At 40.3% G+C, this 22,211-nt stretch overlaps 1 protein-coding gene across 5 annotated transcripts in view; it reads right to left on the reverse strand.

The window, feature by feature from the left end:
• tmcc3 (transmembrane and coiled-coil domain family 3) overlaps positions 1–16,674 on the reverse strand; it is a 45,007-nt gene extending 28,333 nt beyond the window's left edge. For 3 of the 5 annotated variants that reach the window (XR_006250598.1, XR_006250597.1, XR_006250596.1), the window contains exons 1-4: positions 16,417–16,674; positions 8,888–8,932; positions 4,407–5,359; positions 3,498–3,633 (exon numbers count right to left, since the gene is read on the reverse strand). Coding sequence is in view for 2 of the 5 variants with exons in the window: in XM_043236432.1 (XP_043092367.1) it covers positions 1,986–2,288; positions 3,498–3,633; positions 4,407–5,359; positions 8,888–8,932; positions 16,417–16,479 (1,500 nt within the window). In the remaining 3 variants the exon portion in view is untranslated. Of the gene's footprint in view, positions 1–690; positions 2,289–3,497; positions 3,634–4,406; positions 5,360–8,887; positions 8,933–16,416 lie in introns of those variants that run through there. The other 2 variants (XM_043236432.1, XM_043236433.1) reach the window with 2 other exon arrangements.
• Between the last annotated feature and the right edge of the window lie 5,537 nt (positions 16,675–22,211).

Here is a 22,211-nt window from a genome sequence, read left to right on the forward strand (position 1 = left end):
TTAACTTGTTAATGCTGGTGGACAGTGGCCATTATTTTGAAGCGCCATAAACCAGATATATCCGTCGTAAAACTACCCTAATTTGACTCAGAGGGGTAAACACGTGTTTTCTGAAGCACATCGATGGGTTTTTGTAAGATAAATATTTCTAATTTTAAAGTTAAAACTCCAATCACTTGACTTCCGGCTTCTTGGCAAGCTCAGTAGAAGAGCAACTCTAAACGCAGGTAACTAATTAAGTCAAAAAACCGGAAGTAAAAAAAATAAAAGTCAAGCAGTTTCACTATAAGAACGAAAGCAGCTTAAGTCATACGTCGAGTATAAGGCCTTTTCAGAGCTTTGATAAATATAATGTAGTGTAGCCTAAGTTTATCATTCCTATGAGTCTGATAACATGTTTTTTTCTGTAGTTTCATCATGCTTGGTTTCCTTCCTCGACCACAAGAGGGCGACGACCATCTTAAAACTCTCCGAAGCGGCGCCTTATCAGCGACCTTTGAAAACCACGAAAGACATTCAACGCTTCAGATCTCGCAAAATGATTATCTTTCGGGTAGCTAATGTCAAAAAGCGCATATAAAAACAAACCCAACGAGTGCCTTTTCACACACACACACAAAAAAAGCCGCTTAGAAGAACGATCCCCTCCAGTGAGAAATGCATGTAACGTAAAGAATAAACAAAGTCAGGTTTCAGTAAAAATGAGGCCGTTTTTATTTTTAGGTTTAGATCACATCTGAGATCAGACCAGTCTCCTACCACAGGGACACTGAAGCATGTATAAAATAAAAATCACTTTCCCCCCATGCTTAAAAAGGTAAAAAGGCCTCTAAAACTCTAGTTAAACACCACGTTTAGGTTGATGGGTGAATTCAGATTTTGTGGCTTATACAATCTTCAGTCAAAACCACAGGTAGGCACACACTCCGAGGGACAGTGGTAATAACGCTGAAATCAGTTTGCATCGTGGGAATCATTAAAAGCGTACATTGAACAAAGCAAATTAAAAATGCGTATAAAAATAGTCATTCTAACATCCACGAGAAACAGAATACGTTACATAAACTCGACGGAGACGTTTGTTTCCTTCTCATGTTCTAGTTTCTATAACCCCCCCAAAGGCATTTTTTATTACACAACAAACAAAAAGACGGCGTTTCCATCTTTTGTGGTCACTGTAGAGCTCCACGGCTCAGACTAAAAGTATAATGATAACAAAAAAAACCCCACACAGGATCTCATAAACCTGGGCGCTGTGTTTAAAGTGCCAGTGAAAAGAACTTCAGGCCATTTCAATAGTACAAATGATGCTAGAAAACGGCAGAGCCCGTCTAAAACGTGTGCGCGTTGGTTCGTATTTCACCCAAAATGTCAAAAAAAAAGCGTACATTTTACCGCATAAAGAAAATGAAGCATCTTTTAAGACCATCGTCTTTTTTTTGTATTCTAACGATGTAATCGAACGCATTCCTCAACACATTTTCATTACTGCGATAAAAAAAAAATATTCTAAAATCAGAAAAACTATTGTTATCAGAATCAAATGCATCACAGTAATAAGAATCTAATGAGAATAACGAATATTGAGAATAATAATAATTACTCACCACCCATGAAAAAGTTTAATAGTGATAAAAAAAATTATAATAAAATAACATTACGGTCTCTAATTAGTCTTCATGTTCTTTATGCCAACTATTTTTTTTCTTATGTAGAGTGAAATATTACCCGGATGCGTTTTTGCGAGACGACCGTCGCCATCTAAAAAACAAAAAACAAAACATAAAACGTATATAAAAAAGGTGGTCAGCCTTTACTTTTAAGACGCAGCTAACAAAAGCTGTTTGAAATAACGCGATATAGTCAAGAGATGGACCCGTTTCTGCTACAGTACGTCGTAGGACACACAAAAAAAACACAGAAAGTGTTAAAGCCATCATCTCGGGACAGTCACATTATGAAGGGAACGTCCCAGGAGGAGCGCTTCATCTGGGCAGGAGCACTCGTTCCAAGGCGCACTGCAAATGCTCCCAGTTGCTCCAGCCGTACAGCAGCAGACACACGCACACGAAAGTCCCGAACATGTGCAGACGGCTCCGCATGAGCGGCGCGGAGAACTTGGCGGCGGTGGAGACGCACACCAAGATCACGGTGACGATGGCCAGCATGATGTTGATGCACTTTCCCAGCAGCACTTTGGCGTCGGCGCTCTCCAGCTGCAAGACCTGCTGCTGCTGCTGCTGGAGCTCCAGCTTGCTCACTCGCGTCTGGCAAACCTCTAGAGCGTCCTGCCGGGAGGGAGACGGAAAAAGGCGCGCTTTTCAGCTCTGACTTGCCGAGCGTTGAAACACAAAAATGCAGATGCTTAAAGGGACAGTTCGCCCGGAAATGAAAACTGTGCCGCTCACACCCTTTACATACTTCTCAGAAGTGCTTTTACGTACTTGTGCTTGACATTTAAGTGTACTTGACTAATAGAAACTGCCTAAACATATCTGAGTTGTACTTGTGTGTGTTTTCATTGTTATACGGCAGGGGGCGCTGGTACACATAATTTCCCAAAAACCCAAGTGAAGAAGTAACCTGAAAACAACAGACGCTTTTGACCTCATGGAATCAAATGTTGACCAATCAAGAGGCGATAATGACGGTCGAGCTTAAGCGTGTTGATCGGCTCCATCTATATTTTGAAGATCATTCATCATGGTCTTCTTTTCGGCTTTTTGTTCAAAATGTTGTTTGTTTCTTTTACGTATGAAACCTAGCCACGTTCAAGTGTTTAGGACGAAATGTATGAAGCTGGAATAAAATGTTTTTGTTTAAAAGCAGATACCCTGTTCGTGTAGGATTAATACCTAAATAGGGTTATACTAGTATACTTTAAGTATGATGTAAAGTTCACTTAAAAAGAAAACAAGCATGCTTGCGGTAGAAAACTACTAAACTAGTAGTTTACTGAGACTATACCTAAAACTGTACTAAAAATACTTCATTAGTAACCTATCCGTACACCTATAAGTTCACTTTTAGTATATTTGCAGTACAAGCTAAACACTTGTTAAGTGCACTCAAAGTTTGCTATTGTTATACTAAAAGTATACTTAAGAGTGTACTAGAAAGTACATTTACTTTCTAGTACACTAGAAAGTACTGAAATAGTAGTACGCTTAGAAGTATACTACTAGTACACTCATATTTATACACTTACTACATAAAGTATACTTAAGAGTGTACTAGAAAGTATATTTAGTCCCAAGGAGTATTGAAATAGTAGTACGCTTAGAAGTATACACTCATATTTGTACACTTACTACATAAAGTATACTTAACAATATACTTGAACTTTACTTAATAAAATAAACTTGAAGTATACTACTTTTTGTAAGGATAGGGCTAAAAAAAGGACTTGATTGCTTTATCACATTGCATCTGGATAAGTTTAGGATAAATCCTGTTACGTTTGAAGAGTTTGTGAGTGTTTTTGCGAAGGTCTGTACCTGTATATCCCGAGCCCTTTCATTGGCTTGATAGGCCATCTTCTCCTCGATGCTGGCTAGCTCCAGTTTAAGGTTTCCGGTCTCATTTTGATGGAGTTCTGTGAGGTCGTTCAGTTGTTCTTCCAAGCGCTCGCACCTAAAGAAGAACAAGGAAAAAGAGAGAGAGTGCGTGAGAAATACAGAGAGCGGAAACGAAGAGTTGAAGAGACCGTCTGACACTGAGGTTTATACGTTGGTCTCTAGCGGCGCATCGTGCTACAAACGGACGCAAGACATATGATATTTGATATTCAAGCTAATAATTGCATACACGGTATGGCCGATGATGAAACACACATTTGATATCGTGAAATAAATATAACAATAAAAGCGTTACAAGTGGATTTTAGCGCAACGACATTATCATGAGACTCTAGATGGCGCAGGCCGATAGGTTCCAGCTCGATCTTTATCATATGGCACAGCTGATTGGTTCTCTCCTATATCAGCGTCTAACGAGCTCGCCGCTCAACATATAAAAGCTCAGCTAGTGTTTGTTGTAGCAGTGCGCTTCAGAAACCCCCCGCCTTCCCCAGCTCCACCTGCATAGACCTCCCACGGGGTGATTCACGTACGTTATAAAATGGCTGGTTATTTCGCATGCGTCGTATGTGGGAATTATATTTCTTACATGCTCATGGTTGTGCCGGCAGTAGCAAGTCTCGGTACTCGCTCTGCCGCAGCAGGAGCATAGCAGATCTATTCCACCAAGACAAAACACATTAACTTTGCCACGTATGTCACCACGTTAAACTCTACGAGAGTTGTCACGACGAAACAACATTAAACGTTAAAAAATCCAATCCAACGTCGACCACTGACCATCAATCTATCGGTTTAGGCACGATGTAATTAGGAAAGGCTATTTACCTGAACCGCTCTTCTTGTAGTGTTTGCATAATACTGTCAAATTCACATCTAAACTGGGTCTTCAGGGTGTCGATGTCTTCTGACAGTAGGTTCTGAGCTTCCCTCAGCTCCCTGATCTCCTCCCAAGCCTCCACCAGCCGGCTGCTGTTTTCCGGTTGACCTCCTTCTCTCCCAGACGCGCTGTGCTGCCCCGTCACACCGGATCCGGTCACGTGACCGTTGCTCTCGACCGACACCGACGTCTCCGTGGAGCACTCGTCATCGCTCGGGTATTTGGGCTTGGGGGTTATCGTGGCGCTGCCGCTCAGATTTCGGGCTCCTCCTTCCGCCTGCAACCCGCCGCCCGCCTCCATGCTGCTCTTCAGGTGCGCAATGTTGTCGGCGCTACCAAATTTGTTGCGGATGAGGTTCGCGATCTCTCTGGATTTGCTGAAGAAGAACGGCGGCGACAGCGAAACACCCGGGCCGATCGTTTTGACTTTGTCCAAATGCGGGTGGCGGCCGCTTCCCGTGACCACGCTTTCCTTGAGGTGGTCTTTGAGCGGGTCGCTTTCTCTGGAGTGCGGCGGCGTGTGTTTGGTGCCGTTCGAGATGTCGCACTCCTTCATCTTGCGCTGGTACTGCTCGAGCTTTTTCTGAAGCTGGGCGATGTTGTGCGCCGTTTTCTGGTTTTTCTTCTCAAACACCTGTTTGATGCGGCCGCTCTGCTGCTTGTCCGCGCTGTTGATGAGTTTGAGGTACTCGGCCACGTTCTCATCCTGTAGATTCTGCTCGATTCTCAGCTGCTCTTTCACTTTTAGCACTTTCTGCTGCAGGGTGTCAAGACCGCTGCGCGATCGCGGGGCGTCCCGTACCACCAGATCAGAATCCAGATCTAAACACGTGTCCGAGCCTCCTCGACGCATGACAATTGGCACGTTGAGGGTGTTCACATCACCACCACCTCTCTCCGCCTGAAAACAAACGGAGAGAATAAAATAAATACCTTTTTGGATGGATACAAAAAAATTGCATTCACATTAAGTACTTTGTTACAAGTGCTTTGTTGGCCATACAAAATAGTTTTAGTATTATTTTTGTGTATGTTTTAGTATTATTTAATTTGAATATAAATACATTTTTATATTTTAATCATTTAAATGTACTATGTTTTGTTCAATGCCAAGGTAAACAATTCTCATTTAAGTTGAAGCATTTACATTTTATTTTGGAATCACTTTATTTCAGCTTTATCTAAATTAACCCAAAAATGTGTAATAGTTTTAGTTACCGTAAAAAAGGGAATATCCTTTTATATTAGCACTCTTATGTGAGTAGAGTCTGCATCTTATTTTATAATCTGTATAAAAAGTCAAAAATAATTAAGAGAAAAAAAAAAAAAACTAATATGATTTTTAAACGGTCAATAAATTAAACCTCTAAAAAGATACAGATAATATTGTTAATTTGATTTTGACAAAGTATTATTTTAAATTGCGCATTTCAGTTTATTTAAAAAACATTAAAACATTTAATTGTTCTTTAAAGTACCATAATACAAGTTCATAAAAATGAATCAGTCCTTGATTACTAACTGCATTTTGAATGTTTATATATATATATATATATATATATATATATATATATATATATATATATATATATATATATATATATATATATATATATATATATATATATATATATATATATATATTAAAAATTAAACTGCCTTAGCAACAAAAGAACCAAAGGCGGCGTACTTTATTGGAACAGGAAATAAGCAAAGTAGACATTTTTGTTCAGTCACTCGGTCATATGGCACTACAGAGAACTGAAATCCACAAAGCGATTCAGCATTTCTCCAATGCAGAGCTTGACAAGCCCTGTCATGTGCTTATCCTTTGACTAGTGCATGACCGATTTACCTCTACCTTTACATTCTTGTCAAAGTTTTAGTACCTCGAGTTCTTTTTTATTACAGAGAAGCCCTTTACGTTTTAAATCAGCCTACACCTGTCTAGCAAGTAAAATTCTCTTTCACTTTTCCCTTCAAAAAAATCCATTTGGGCTATTTTAAATGTTGAGCTATGCAATATAACGGCCATGGACGTAGAAAATGGTTCTTTTGTACCCAAGTAGTAAATAAAGATTTGGGTCAACAATTTTCAGACCGAAATAAGCCACGGACCAAATGGTGTGGAAGGAATTCCTCTCAGAATGAGGAAATGAATAAAGCCCTTCATAAGGTCACTTTATGAACCTGTGCAATGGGCTGATAATAATAAGCCATCCCCGGAGTCCTGAAGAACATGAATTCATTCAGGCAAACTAAAAGGCTAAAAAAAAAACATAATTTACAAGTCAATCCAGGTTAAAGTAGCCTAGCGGCCCGCCATGTTCTGTATGCACACCTACTAAAAAAAACCCCCAAAAAACCTATAGAGACTGTATGTAATTTTTTTAAACTGTGCTATTCACAGATGATTAGTTAGCATGTTAAGTTGCTATATGTGTTTCTCTGAGAAAACAGTGGGAAATACAGCGATTCTTCTTCTGAAATGTGTGTTTCACGTCTTTTTTTTGGGCCGGTTTGCCCAATAATACTTGGATAGTCCCGGTTGCCACAGCCTTAGTCCAGCCATAGAAGTGAGCAAATGAACTAGGTCAGAGATCCCAATGTTAGCGGCTGTCAACACAAAACATGTTTTTGCCTCTAAAAATGCAAACACGGCACTCAGGAATGCTAAAAAAAAAAAATGCAGCACTCCACTTTGGAACGTGATGCAATAGTAGAAATGGCAACTTCGCTACTGTAAATAAACGCTTGCCCCGCCTCCGGGTTCTTCTGATTGATCAACGACAACATGTGTGAAACCGCCAAAGACGAAAAACACAACTGTCAAACAGGTCTGTCTAGCGAACTATGGCTCTTTGTATTAAACAAGATGCTTCTGGTCTGATCAGATTGAATGATCTATGCTAAGCTACGCTAAAAGGGCTATCGCCAGATCCGGAGATCGGCTGAATGGATTAAAAAAAAAACATTAAAAAACTTAACTTATTAACTCTGGGGGAGTTGGAGAATGAGCCTAGTTTATAAACAAGTGGAGCTTTTCTTTTCAATCTAAATGATTCATTCATTTCATTCATTCAGTTCTCAAAATCTTCCCTGCTGCTGGGTCTAAATATCTTTCAAAGCAGAAATCTGATTTTTGAGCTAAAGTGGAAACGAATCAAAAGCTAACGAGTTGAAACAGAAATTACACGAGGACGAATAAATGATGACGCCACGTTCGTTTTGGTTGAATTCTCCTTTTAAATGAATGAATCATCTCTGTTTCGTTTTCGTCAGGCCGTTCTGAAGCATTACTAAGAGCTACATTCAGCATCCCAACACGTACAAGCAACACTAACAAGAGACAGATGGAGGCTGCAATTTTCAAACTTGTGAGCCATCGCCGTGGCTTTAGAAAAGCTCTTTTCAGAGCAGAATACTTATTATTATCAGCTCTTAGGGGCGAATTATCTCCGCACGCTTATATAAAACTTTATTCAGATGTCCAAATGTCAGATATTTGCAACGAAATTTAATTTGTCTGTTACCATGGCAGCTAGCCATCAAGCGGCAACAGGCCGACAGAGATCAGGGACGCAGGCTTTTATGACTCGACTGCGGTTGAGGAGGGCGAAGATAAGACGCGCAGCTGCAGAACACGGGTAGAGAATCCATGTCGACTCAAGTCTGTGAATCTGACCAGACGTCAGTCTATAAAACGCATCCAGCGAATCAAAAAGTGCGTCGGAGACGGGCATTTTCACGCTCGAAACTCTGAAAGCTCTTTAATTTGACGCGATGATGACTTCTGGACTTCTGAAAACCCAACCAAGGCCGTTCATCGGTTTCATTTCACTATTTCTTCAGCCTGAAGACAGTGTGTGGGTTTCGAAATGGACTGAACTGTAACTTAACCACATGTTAAGTCATAGTGTTGTTTTTAATGCCTCGGATATTTTTAAAACGCAACTAATTTGTCACCAAGGTAGCATTATAACTTGTGGGTAGACGAGGTAGCTCGGTAAATCTAAAAATGTGTCTTTATGTGAGGATATATGCCAACATCGTTTGACTAAATGCATTCGTTGTTTTATTCAATACGTACTTCAAAAAGCATGAATGTGTGCACTTAAGCACGATCATGACGCTCTTAATATCAAAACAGCTCAATATCATCCACTTAATTGGCCTTTCTGAAAAGAACAAGGCTTTTCCTGTCAAACGGCGTTTAATGATTAATGCTTGTAAAAGAGCTCTAATCGTGTTTGCACACGTGTCACTGAAGAAACTCTGAACCTCTTCTAACTTTGACCAGACTGTATCGGTGTCTTCAGGGCAGAAACGGTGCTCTGGAGAACTAGGTCAGTCGGATCAAACGTGTAAAGCAGGCCTTCTGCTCATCTAACCTTCCTTACTTTCTCCTTCCTGTGAGACATACACACACCTGGTGTCTGATTCGCGTCATCCGGTATCTCTGCAAATCTGGAATCTGGAGTTTTAAAAACACACAAATATATCTAATGTTATTGGCATGTAACTTTGTTCTTGAATAATAATACCTGAAGGATTAGTTCACTTCCAGAATATTTTCCCCCTTTTTAATTTACTCCGTCATCCATGACATTCAAGTTTTTCCTCTCGTTAAAAGGTTTTTGAGGATTTTCTTTCCCGTATAGTGGACTTCAACAGAGACCAATGGGATGAAGGTCCAAATTGCAGCTTCAAAAGGCTTTTGACGCTGCACAGAAACTGCAGTTTGGACCTTCAGAAGGTTTTTCCCTCCTTCTTTACGACTGAAGAAAGACAGACGTGAACGTCTTGGATGACATGGAGGTGAGTAAATGATCAAGGAACGTCTAAATGAAGCACGTGTGCATCATGTATCTCAACCCCAATTAATTTAAATTTAAAGTGCGCCTATTGTGGGTTATGAAAGATCATATCTCCGTACAACTAATGCCTGACTGAGGTTTACACTCCCACAAACTGGACAAAGAATGTGTGTACTGAGATTGTATAATCCAACCCTGGATTATTACTCGAGAGAGAAAGCGAGAGAGAGGGTTAAGATAAAAAGATTAGAGTTAGCATGTGGCCGGTGGAAGTGACCTCACATCATGTGAAGAGCTCTCAGCCTTTGAGCACAGAACGGCTCTGTGCACAGAAGACTTACAAAACCCCTTGTGCATGCGCGCGAGATGCTCGTTCGCAAGCTTTACATAATGCTGATGTCTATGAGAAGGAGCGCTGCCGAAATGAAACTGCGTGAAATTTCAAAATCACAAGTAATGGAAATTCCTTTGTGACGCGCTCAAAACAAGCGGACCGCAAAAGGCCTTCATCGTTCGCGTTTAACGCGGTTTGAGTGTCAGACGGAGAAGATGAGGAAATGAAAAAGCCAGCAATACTGTAAAAATGACAAAGGGCTGAGACGGCAGTTTCTAAACCTCATCTCGAACGCAGCTGCATACACACTTGACTTACAGCGCGCACGAAAAACAAAGACAAGAGTGTCGGTTTTCAGCCCTCGTAGGAGAGCCGGTGTTTTGTAAACTCCGGCGTAATCTGAAATCGAACGTTCAAAGGCCAGGGATGTAGAAGTAGAACGAGTTTTTCTATTGGCAATCCCCTAAAGATGAACGATAAGACTGAACTGGTTAAACTGCATACGCGGGCCATGACTACGCATACTTGAAAAGGTTTCCTACACGAATCTGCATTTGCCTCATCCTACATACTTGAACGAAACAACGGCGTTTGTAAGATCTTTTTGTTTCGTTTTTTTGAATGCGGTTCACGATAACGCTTTAGACTAGCTAACACTTATTAAAAGGAATGGTTCACCCAAAAATTTAAATACTGTCATCGTTCGCTCACTCTCGAGCGTTCCCAAACCTGAATGAATTTCTTTGTCGATTGCAAAGGAAGATATTTTGAAGAAAGTTTGTTCGTACGAGTTTGACAGAATTTACATTTTTAGGTGAACTCTTCCTACTATTAACTACGACCTTTCCCTCAATAAATCCCAAATTTGCTGCTTATTAATAGTTAGTAATGTAGTTGTTAAGTTTGGGTATTAGGAAAGGGTAGGATCAGGGATGCAGAATAAGGTCGTGTAGAATAAATGTGCTTAATTAAAACTAATGGCTGATATTTTAGCAATATGCATGCTAATAAGAGATCCTACTTGCGATGCTAGAAAAAGTTCATTTATGTAAAGTGAATGTCTGTAGTACAAATGGACCTCTTCTTGTCGTTGTCACATGACCTGTATTTCCAACTAAGTGTCGGTTTTTAGCGCGAATACACACTTCAGTATCTCGCTGGAAGTAACAGGTTTTTTTTTTATAAGTAGCAGTATTTTAAGAATACCGGGAATACATACAATACTGTTTTCGCGGTCGTTTTTTTGGCTACGTATAATGCAATATCAGTTGCAGCCCCTGTTTTTGCGTCAAGTCGGCGAGGGTAACGATTAATCGCCATCATAATTATTTAGCACAACCCAGTGTGGAGTTGCATAATTCACAAGCCCATCATGTCGGCAAACAAGAATTATATTCACACAGCAGCTAAGTCCATAACATAATTCCCACAAACAAAAAGCCCAAAAAGATGCGTTCACTCGCTTTCTTCTGACTTCTTTCCCAAATCCCCTCCGAGCAGATTTATTCTCTTTAACTTTATTGGAAAGAGGCACACACACTGAGCGGGAGAGAGTTGTGCGGCTGTGTTTTAACGTGTGTGTGTGTGTGTGTCGGCTAAGCACTAATCCAGTCAAAAGAGCCCTGCTTTAGAGGTAATGTGATAAAACCAATAGCAAAACCGCACGCGTACAAACAGCCAAATCCTTTTTCCAAGGAAAGGGCGCCGAGCGTCAAACCCGGTTTATATCTGCTTGCATTAAGAACTAGAAAAGCGTCAAATTCAAAAAAACGCTAGTAGTTGAAATGTTTATTTGGCATGCCTTGGTTTCTTCTCCAACTGTGGAATGCGCAGGAAACGGTTATGTTGTAATACGGAAGTCACACACGCATAAAAAAAAACCAAAAAGCGTTGTTTTAGCGTAACAGGAAGAAGCATTAATAATGGACTAGATGTCTTACGGTTACGGTAAGATTTTTCACTACAGCGTTAAGGCTGCTCAAAATGAATTGAACAAGCAATTGAGATTAATAATGTCTTTTCATTTAATTACAGAATTCCATTGTTTTTGTAGGGGGTGTACGTAATTGCTGATATCACATGCACTTAAATGTTGAATTAAAGGAGTATTTCGTCCGAGACGCTTTATAGGCGTTGAATGGTTAAATGCTTCCAGCAAAAATGTGTTAAAAATACAAAAGTGGCCATCTTTGCAAATATACTTTGTACACGCAGGTGGGAAAGCATCCGATTGTGGGATCTTGCGATTCTTGATCTACATTTAGTCTCCTCCCAGTTAATTCAATTAAAGTGACAGCAGTCTGATTTTCTTGCTATATTAAACAAGAGAGAAACAAAAGAGAAAATCTAATATAAATGTTACAATTATATATTAAATATAAAATGGCATGAAGATAAATACATACGCGCTAATATGTAAAAACGTTAATAACCTAAGCTGTGTGTGTGTGTGTGTGTGTGTGTGTGTGTGTATTTATGTACACACGCTTTACACACATATGTATGCATATAATCACTTGACAGCACACACACACACACACACAAACACACACATATTATATAGACACGTAACAGCATGATTACTGCTCTTTAGAAAAAGACAATTTTTACAATAAAAATAGCAACTTATTTGCAAAATTGCGCCCCTTCCATTTAAACGGCCGTGACAGACGTAGTTCGATTTTCTGCACGTCCCATCTGTCACACAGTATAAAAAAAAAAAATACCAAACAGTATGAAGCATGCGGCGCGGTACACCGTCGCACTTGTTAATGGGGTCAGTTCATCTCACATCGGACTCATCAGGATCGCACACACTGGCTCAAACTACGGAGAAATGCTCAGAAACTAAATATATCTTTTAAGCCTTCAACTGAAGTGTCAAAAGTAAAAACAGACGCATGTGGCTCTCTAAACTAACTATAAACGCAAGAAAAGGCAACCAAACTGCAAGAAATAACGCGAGTGCCTTAAATTCTGTGTTGTAAACAACAGGTCAAAAGCGCTCCGTTATCTGCGAACACGTATCTGCATGAAGAAGCACATAAATACTCGGGTGTGTCCAGCATGCGGGTCCTGCAGAAACTTGCTCCGTCTGCTCGTCACGTGACTAAACGCACAAGAACTCGAGGGCCAGAGGGCGAAGGCACGTTTGCCTTCAAAGCTGACTGCGCTTCATGTTCAAATTTCTCTGAATGCGTCACGCTCACGGTTTTATTTCGGATGCGATTAATCGGTCGACAGCACTAACGGTTGCTCACGCTCGTGTTGGATCTGTAGTCGCCTTTCAGCGTCGTCTTTCGGTCTTAATCTTTCTGAAAACCCCGCGTGGAATTGTGTCTTGTTAGTTAAAGGATCTTTAAGTGAAGCAAAGGACCAAGTTCTTATCGACGCAATTTGGGTCTGCTTTAACTAGATACAGCGTCTTGTCGTCTTTAAAGCGTTCGCACCCTGGTAAGCATTCATCAGGGGGGCGGGGCTAAACAGGCAGCGCTGTGGAAGCAGGTGTTGATGATCGTCGGTGGAGGTGGCGCCCATCCACACCAAGAAGTGGTAGATTCCACAAGCTGTCGTTTTTACAGGTTGCCCTCAATAAAAGTTGTTTTTAGACGTACAAGGATGTTTTGAATTCTAAAACAGGATGTTTTATAGTACGCTGACCTCTTATATGTGACCCTGGAGCACTGGTATATTTGTAGCAACAGCCAACAATACACCAAAATTACTGATTTTTATTTTATATCAAAAACCATTGAGATAAAGCTCATGTTTCATGAAGACATTTTGTAAACGTCCTACATATTCCATTAGTAATATGTATTACCAAGAACTTCAGAAGGCAATTTTCTCAATATTTTTATTTGCACAGCTTCAAATAGCTATATCTTAAACCATGCATCGAAAAACACATCACATCCGAAAGTTTATTTATGATTTTAAAAAATGGCCCTTATGACTGGTTTTGTGGTCCACGGCCACATGTCAGAGGATCGAGATCGTTTAGATTTCTCCGTTCGTGATCTTAGAGATGCATTCAGGTGGCTTTTGCATTACTTGCTTAATAAATAAATATACACTTCTATCATTGTCAAGAAAGATTTCCAAATGTTGACTAAAATGTCATATGGCATAACCAAATATAAGGAGCATTAACATTTTCCTCACACATTAAATCTATTTTTCCAAGTTTTTATAACAAATTGCTGAAATCACTTGGATCGTCGCACAACAAGACGTTTTAATTTAATAAATTTGTGCGTTCACATGGCCACAATATGTACGCAATTCACAAAATACATGTTTAAACATCCCAGAGAAATGAATATGCGAAGCCCCCCTTTGTGTTTGCCTTTACGAACTTTGGTGATCGACAATGTCAGATTCTGTCCACGGGATTTCAATTTTAATCAAGCCCGGTACATTCCTTTCATTTGTTTTTCACCAGTACACACATTGTATATCACTTCCAATATAGTAGGAAGATAAAATCCACCCTCATCCACAAATCTTCTGGTCTTTCCAGAAAGCATTCTGGGGCACAGCCAGTTCCACAATCTTATTTGTGACACACACACACACACACACACACAATAGTACAGCAGTAAGTTATGGCCACATCGGACAGTGTCACAACAGGGACAGGAACACTAATAACTCTGAGTGAGACCGAGAGAGCGTGTCAGCACTGCAAGCACTTGACGTGAACAGCACCGCTGATGGGAGCGTTCTAGTTTTTTCTTAGCATTGCATCAGTGCAGTATCCAGACATGCTTCACATTGCCGACGAGGGGGTTGAGGGGGGGATTCTACGGGTTACCCTGGAAACAACAGGAATGCCCATGACCACCACAACGTCCTCGGCACATTGGCTATATTTTAGGGACAATATCGTCTCAAGAAGTAATAACGTCGTCTCCTTTTGGAGACATTCTCGAAATAATTGATTACATTTTTTTTAGACTTTAGCAGAAAACTGGATTTTTTTTTTTCCGCTGACTGATTCGGGTTAGTAGGCCAAATTCCTACACGCCTGCCAACATTTTCCAACCGCTCCAAAAACCGAAAATATTAAATTTCCCATTTTAAAAATGTATTCGCATTTGGTCACAACGTACTTAATGTCCAATTCTCACCGATAACCATGACTTTTGCCCTCAATAAATTACTCATTTGGCGCTTATTAATAGTCCGTAAGGTAATTGTTAAGTAGTTCGGAAATGTAGAATATTGTCACGCGGAAAAAAATAATTCATATGAACTCGACTCAGCTTCCGTTTGGTCTGTCATTTAATCAGTGCTCCGTCATTTCATCCAATGGGGAGGTCCATAAAAGCAGCTTCGCCAACGCGTCACACAGCGATTTAATCACGAAAGGCTAATCGGACGCGTTTTACGTTCTTTCTCTCCATCCAACATTCAAAACAATCAATTAAGTCAATCAGAGATAAATCGTGTGGACGCCTTTCCTCCAAGAACCTCGTTTAGACACAGACTGATGCCAATGTCCTTTTTTTTTTAAACTTAAAAAAGTACACGGACACTCTTGTGGTTCAACGTGACAAAACCAACAGGGCCTTCGACGAAGCAGCAGCGGCATCAGTCTGGCACGTCGCCTCGGTGCCAGGGGTCGGGGGTCTACACACACACACACACACACATGGGACACAGAAGCACTTGTTCTGCTTACAACGGACCAACTCAAGACCCGAGCACGCCACCATCACCCCAGCCTTTCAAATGCATTTCAACACGGTTTAGGCGTGTGTGTGTGCAACAGATACTTGTTATTTGTACGAACGCTGAAGCCCCGCCGTTAACTCATTCTGTTACGGCAAACACCAGCAGAACCGGTTTAACCGGGGGTTAAGTACCATTTGATCTGATGACTTGTAAACACGCTTACGGGAGAGATGCCGTTTCAATAGTACGGTTTCAGCATTACCGAAGCACTTTCACGCCGAGCATATTTTATGACGCTTACACCCGTCCTAGTCACACAAAAAAAACTTTTTAACAAGATAATTAACAAGGAAATGAACGGCAGAATCCCACCTTACGCCTTTAGGACCGGTTCCAATTTACGATAGAAATTCCATTAGCATTCCTTTTGGATTGTTGTTGTTTGTTTTTGCTTGAGCAGCATAGTTTTGGGGGCGATAAGAGATAAGTGTACATTTATTTGCTGAAAAACACTGCGAAACATTTTTACAAAATCACATTTCTTCTTTAAAACCTTACTGACCCCAAAACTTTTGGTTGCGCCGTGCCATTACGTTACGGGATGTCAACTAACCTCGAGGTAAATGCGATTTTATAACCATATACAAACTATAATATTTGACCTGAAGCGCTATGTTTCGAAAAACCAAACCGAGCAGTAAATAGCTGTATTACATTTTGGAGGGTTTCACGTTGATATCGTTGCAGGTGCACATACACAGCACCGTTTAGGTTAAAGATGCACACGTTAATAAAAGATCGTTGCTACATCAAAACGACAGTAAGGATAATTATTCAAATGAGACAGCGGCGCCGTGTCGCGTATGTAAACAAAAGCATTGTTTACGTCGAAACAATGCGGGTTACTTCAGCATCGCCTGAGTGAAATTGTAGATGTTTCGGGGAAGCAGGCGGAAAAAAAACATCTTTTCGAGAACAGCATGAACGCATTTGATCGTACGATATCCACACACACACACACACACACACACACACACACACACACACACACACACACATATCATGCACAGTGTCGGGGTTAGATAACGCGCCGCACGGATGGATTAGAAAGACTTGAAGCATAACTACCATTTCGCAGGGTAAGAAAGAGTTCCTCTCGAGTTCGGGTAAAGTTCTCTCGGCGCTGGGCATAGTTCAGCTCACTCGGGTCCGCTCGAACTGGACTCTCCGCGTGTGATTGCAGCGGCTCGGTCAGCTACATTGTGTCGCGGGTTTGCGGGGCGCCGCCGCGCGCGCTCTCGGTGCGTGGATTCCTCTTTGTAATCTGCGCGACACATTCACTCACTCGGTCGCTCACTCGGCCCTCGTGAGCATTTATCTGGAGAGAGAGAGAGAGAGAGAGAGAGAGAGAGAGAGGGAGGGAGGGAGGGAGGAGCGGGACGAGCGCATCATTACGTCACAGCCGTTTTGGGATCAAATATTACTTCACATCCGATAAAAATTTGAGTATAATGAAAAAAAAAGGTATAAATCAGGTGGTACATAAAAAAAAAAAAAAAAAAATATATATATATATATATATATATATATATATATATATATATATATATACTATATATATAAACGATAAAAATATGCGTTTTATAATATAATGTAAAAAAAAAACTTTATAAATATAAATCATCCCGGTTTTAAACAAAACACCTGAAATGAAGCTGAAATACGGGCGTAAATCCTAACCCAAAATTAGAAGCGTTGCCTTAGCAACTACTAAATAATAATTACACGCGATATATATATAAAAATAATAATAAATAATAGAATATATATATTAAAATAAAAGTCTATAAAATATATATATATATATATATATATATATATATATATATATATATATATATATATATATATATACACATATACACATATATGGTGTCCTTTTTTCTTTATTTTACAGTTACACCTATTAGTTGCTTATTAACATGCATATTATTAGAATATTAGCCATTTATTATTCTTTCTTGTTTTTGAGCGAATTAATTTGGGCTGGAAATAGATTATTTGTATAAGTGTATTCATTTTTTATTGTGGTTGTTCAAAACCACAACAAATGTTATGTGTGTGTGTGTGTGTGTGTGTGTGTATGTATACATATATTCCAGTAATAAAACTAAAAATTGTTACCATATATAAGCTGCAGCATCTCTCAAGCAAGTAATTATTTATCTGACCTGGACAGCAGCTGCAATTCCCAACACGTCACTCGAACCATAAATAATCATCATATCTTACGGCATTAGTGTTTCAGAGGAGAACCCTTTTCAAGTGAGTCCTGAATATTTAAACATCTTCTGGTCTGAAAGACGTCAAGCTCATTCGGGGTGCGTCAGCTGTGCATCTCTGTCTCTCATAGAAACACATACAATGTTATGTCAAGGTGAAAGGTCAATACCACAAGGTCAAAACCTTAAAATATCAGTGCCCATATCATTTTAACGTTTAATAATAATAGTTCAGCTTAGAATGCCTCACACGTTATAATGACATAATACACCAAAGCTACTTTGCTGTATGAGACTGTCATTAATTTAATGGGCTTAGTAATGTGTTCCCCAGAGGAACTGTTACAATTATTCTCATCTGCCCCGCTGTGAAGCTAAATAATCTCATTTTTATACGCGCAAATCCCCGACAGTGAATTATCGCTCCTCTAATTGCGTTCAAGCATGCGGTTCTGATGGCTGAAGGTCACAGCAGGCTCTAGATCCTAGATCCACCATTGCTTAAGGCGTGAATAAAACAATAAAATGTTTGATTCGCCGCTTCCGTGGGTAGAACGATGTCGTTTTTGCTTAAGTAATGTGCGGTTATGGGGAAAAAAAACGCTGATGCTTGCATTATGACAGTTGGATGTTGTAAACAGCCAGGGAGAGCTATCTACAATAGCGCCAAAACAGCATTATAATATAAAGAAAATGTTGTGATGTGAAGCATTTTGCCTCATTAAAGATGTTATGCAGAAACAGGGACATGTTGGTTAATAATAAGACACTGGCCTTGGGAAGAACTGGAATTCATTTTTTATATACACACTTATATAGCCAATTATTTAAACTCGGTGTTTAAAAAAGTTTGTATTAACGAAACAGCTCATGTGTAGTACGTGTTTCTGTTACATTTTCTCATTTGCGACCGCAAGACGTCACCGGGCTGTATGTAGCAGTAGCTGAAAATACGGGGCTAAACGTTTCTTTTACGCCAAAAATCAGAAGGATATTAAATGCAGATCACGTTCACAGGCCCTCCTCCTTCCCCAGCTCCACCTTCACAGATCAGCGACAGGTTAATGTCTTGTAAATGATTTATCATTAAGTCATAAAAATAATGTTCTCGCTTACACTACATCAAATGTTTTGTAGCATGCGACCGCAGCCTCCTCCTCCTTTTTATTTAGGGAAGATCTACAGCAAAAGGCATCTAACCCCTGGCAGCTTTCGAAAACAGAAGCATAAAATATTCACCGTTAGAAAGTGTGCCGCTCCCAAAGGCCTGCTTTTGTGTGAAATAGCCCCGCCGGTAACACACACACACACACACACACACACACACACACACACACACACACTTGGGCCTTTTAACTTGATGTTAACACACGCTGGAGACACACGCACAATCACGCCGGCACTTATCCTGCTTGTGAGAGCTTGTACACACGTTCGTACGAGAGCCAGCTGTGTGCGAAAATGCAGGCGGGTTATTCAGATGTTGTTACCGTAACGTTAAAGTAGCATTTCGACGTGCGACGTCGACCCAAAGCACAGCGTAGACCGCCAATGGCTGACCGTCAAGAGCCCGTGGATTTCGATGGATCATTTTCAGATTCGTTTCATTCATACATCCAGCAGAAGCAGTTTAAATGACGAGCCATAGCTATATAAAGACAGTAACAGTATTGAGGTGCAAAAATGTAATAGTTAACAATACGACAATTCTTACTGCATAAGTTAAAGGCCGATTAATCTTTGATGTAGATGTTTCTAGGCTGCTGTCTCTTTAAAATCAAATGCACATTAATAGTTTCTTTCTTAGTCAGCACCTGCACATTAACTTGGGCATGGACATAAACCAGTGTGTTCGCTGGAAAACGGTGCGAGAGTCCCGATTCTTTACCTGAATGGTCTGAAATAGCGTAAACTGGCAAGGCAAAACTTTTAACTGTGCGATGTCTGAACTTGCGTCAGCTTGCAAGCTGTCTTTTGGCATCGAAACTGACGTCTGCGCTCGTCGAACTGCACCGGTATTTGCGGCTTATTTTTTTAACCAGCAAAAAAAAAAAAAAAAAAAAAGGGTTTCTTAAAGCGGGCTGTAATTTGGCCGATCGTTTGCTCTTGCTCCGGTCATCATCTTCGTTCTCTAATGTGCGCAGTGTTAGGAAATCAGAGCGCTTTTAGGGAATTGCACTTTAGGGGTCAATCTTGGCCCCATGTTTTACTATTTTGTTGTTATTATTAATGCTAGTTTTACATTCTTTGCATTGCTATTACTTTAACCTTGCTATCATTGACGTGTTCTGCGATTGCTAGATCGTTGTCATGCGCTTTGCTGAAGCATTCTGGCTGGTTGTTGGTGATACGGCGTCATCGTTTTTTGTGAATCGTCTATCCATTTTTGTTCTGAAGCAGCCGTATTTCTCAGCCAGCGGAGCGGAGCTGCATTTTAATATCATGACCTAAATCACTCATACGCAGACAGATGGAAATGAAGCTGTTTTAGTGACCTACAGACTGTATCTGCCAAACATAATTAAATGAATGAATCATCGCATCTGCCCTGACATAAACTCACAACTGCTTCCGAAGTCTGCGGATGTCTCTGAAATGCATTCCTTTCGCAACGCCCACAGCGTCGATTTTAAATAACTGGATGTAGAACAGAGCTATTACTAAAAAAAAAATTAAAAAAAGCACGCATTTAAAGCAGAGATGCGTAGATGTTTTATATAATAAGCACATTTTAGGTCGACTACAGTCCAAGAGGTTGATTCGCATTAACGGTGTTAGATGTCAGCTTTTATTTGGTCATTTCTATTGCAATCAATAAATAACCCTACCCCTAAAAGAAAACATTTAAAGTAGAGATGTTTCTGAATGATATTTATAAATCAGTTTTGATGATGTTCAGGGGAGGTTTCGACAGATTTAAGAGACTGCTGCTAAAAGTAAGCCAGTGTATAAATTCATGTCTAGCTCGGTGTTTATGCAACAGGTCCAGTTTGTTCCCTTCTACTTCCGAAGAGACTTTTGTTTCTGTTCCTAAATTACGTGTCCCCGCTCTCTCGCCCCGTCTCACACACACACACACACACACACACACACACACACACACACACACACACACACACACACACACACACACACACACACACACACACACTCACACACACACTCACACACACACACACACACACACACACACACACACACACACTCACACACACACACACATACACACACACACACACACACTCACACACACACACAGATGTCAAAGTGTGACAATAGGTGCTTTAAAGGCCATGACTTCTATTTTTAACAATCAGTGGAAAACCTAATCCATGAGAACGGCCACAGGCTGTTTCTGTCTAGCTGAAAGCTTTTCTACTAAAAAAAAAAAAACAAGCCGAAACAGGAGTCTGCCCGATGCGCTGATCGTGGAGAAACCGCATTAAAAGAGCACAATAAAATCAGGTTTGGTAACGGGACAAAATGGAAAAAAGGGGCAGAAAGTGGGGTTCGTTGTTCTGGAATGAACACTTCCATGTCAAGCTATGCAGATAGTCCAGGATCACGTAAGCATTCGGCTGTCTTAAAGGCACAGTTCACCCAAAATAATAGAGCTCCGTTATCACTTACTCAGGCTAATTTCATTCTAAAGTTTTCTGATCTTAGCATGCGTGAGCGCAAATTCGATTTGAACCTTGAGGACGGGAATAATGTCATTTGAATTGATAGTAAATGGAGACTGGGGCCGTCATCTCCCATGCAGCCCTAGTCCCCATTCACTTTCATTTACCGAAGAGCAGGATGAACATTCTTCAAAACCTCTTCTTTTGTGTTCCACAGAGGAAATGCGTACAGACGGCATGAGGCTTTAGCTAAATGTTAACCTTTCAACCATTTCCACGACGCCAAGCTCGTGTGCGTGCAAATTAGATTTAAAACCTACACGGGATTGTAGGTGGAAGAAGAAAAACATAACTCAGCAAAATAAGAAATGTTCATGTTTCGGGATACCCTGTTATGAAGATAATTGTGTAAAATTCGAATAAGCTTCATCGGAATGTGTTTAAACGATGTGCCCGTGCTATGATCCGTTAATAATTATTTCACATGCACGAGTTTAACGGTTTACAGGTGGCAGGCAAAGAGTTTTATTTGGCGGGTGGTCTGTCCAATCATAACACGGAATCCACCATTTTGTTCGAAAATTGTTAAACTTGTAAAACGATGGCGGATTGGATTGAAATATATCCTAATGTTCATTTACGTTTAATTTGTGTTTTAAGTACATAGTAAGAGCATAGTAAGTGTACATTATTTTTCTTTCAGGTATTGAGGTAAAGTAGTTCCTTTGAGTCTGACCCACGTCTCGACTCAAAAATGTCAAAGCTTTAAAAACACCCAAACAGCCCTAGTCCCCGTTCACTTCCATTACACCTAAAAGAGCGGCACGGACATTTTGCACAGCTTCTCATTTCGTTTTACACCGAAAATATAAGTGAATGTAAGTTTGGCCGAATTATTCCTTTAGCAACAACTACAACAGGTCAAGCAAGCTTATGAGTTGGATCTTGAAATATCACTCTGTTACCTTTTATCATACCACTCCCTTTCTCTCCCTCTCTATCTCTATCCCTCTTTTAT

This window comes from Puntigrus tetrazona, chromosome 4 (assembly GCF_018831695.1).
Source record: "Puntigrus tetrazona isolate hp1 chromosome 4, ASM1883169v1, whole genome shotgun sequence".
Classification (NCBI taxonomy): domain Eukaryota; kingdom Metazoa; phylum Chordata; class Actinopteri; order Cypriniformes; family Cyprinidae; genus Puntigrus; species Puntigrus tetrazona.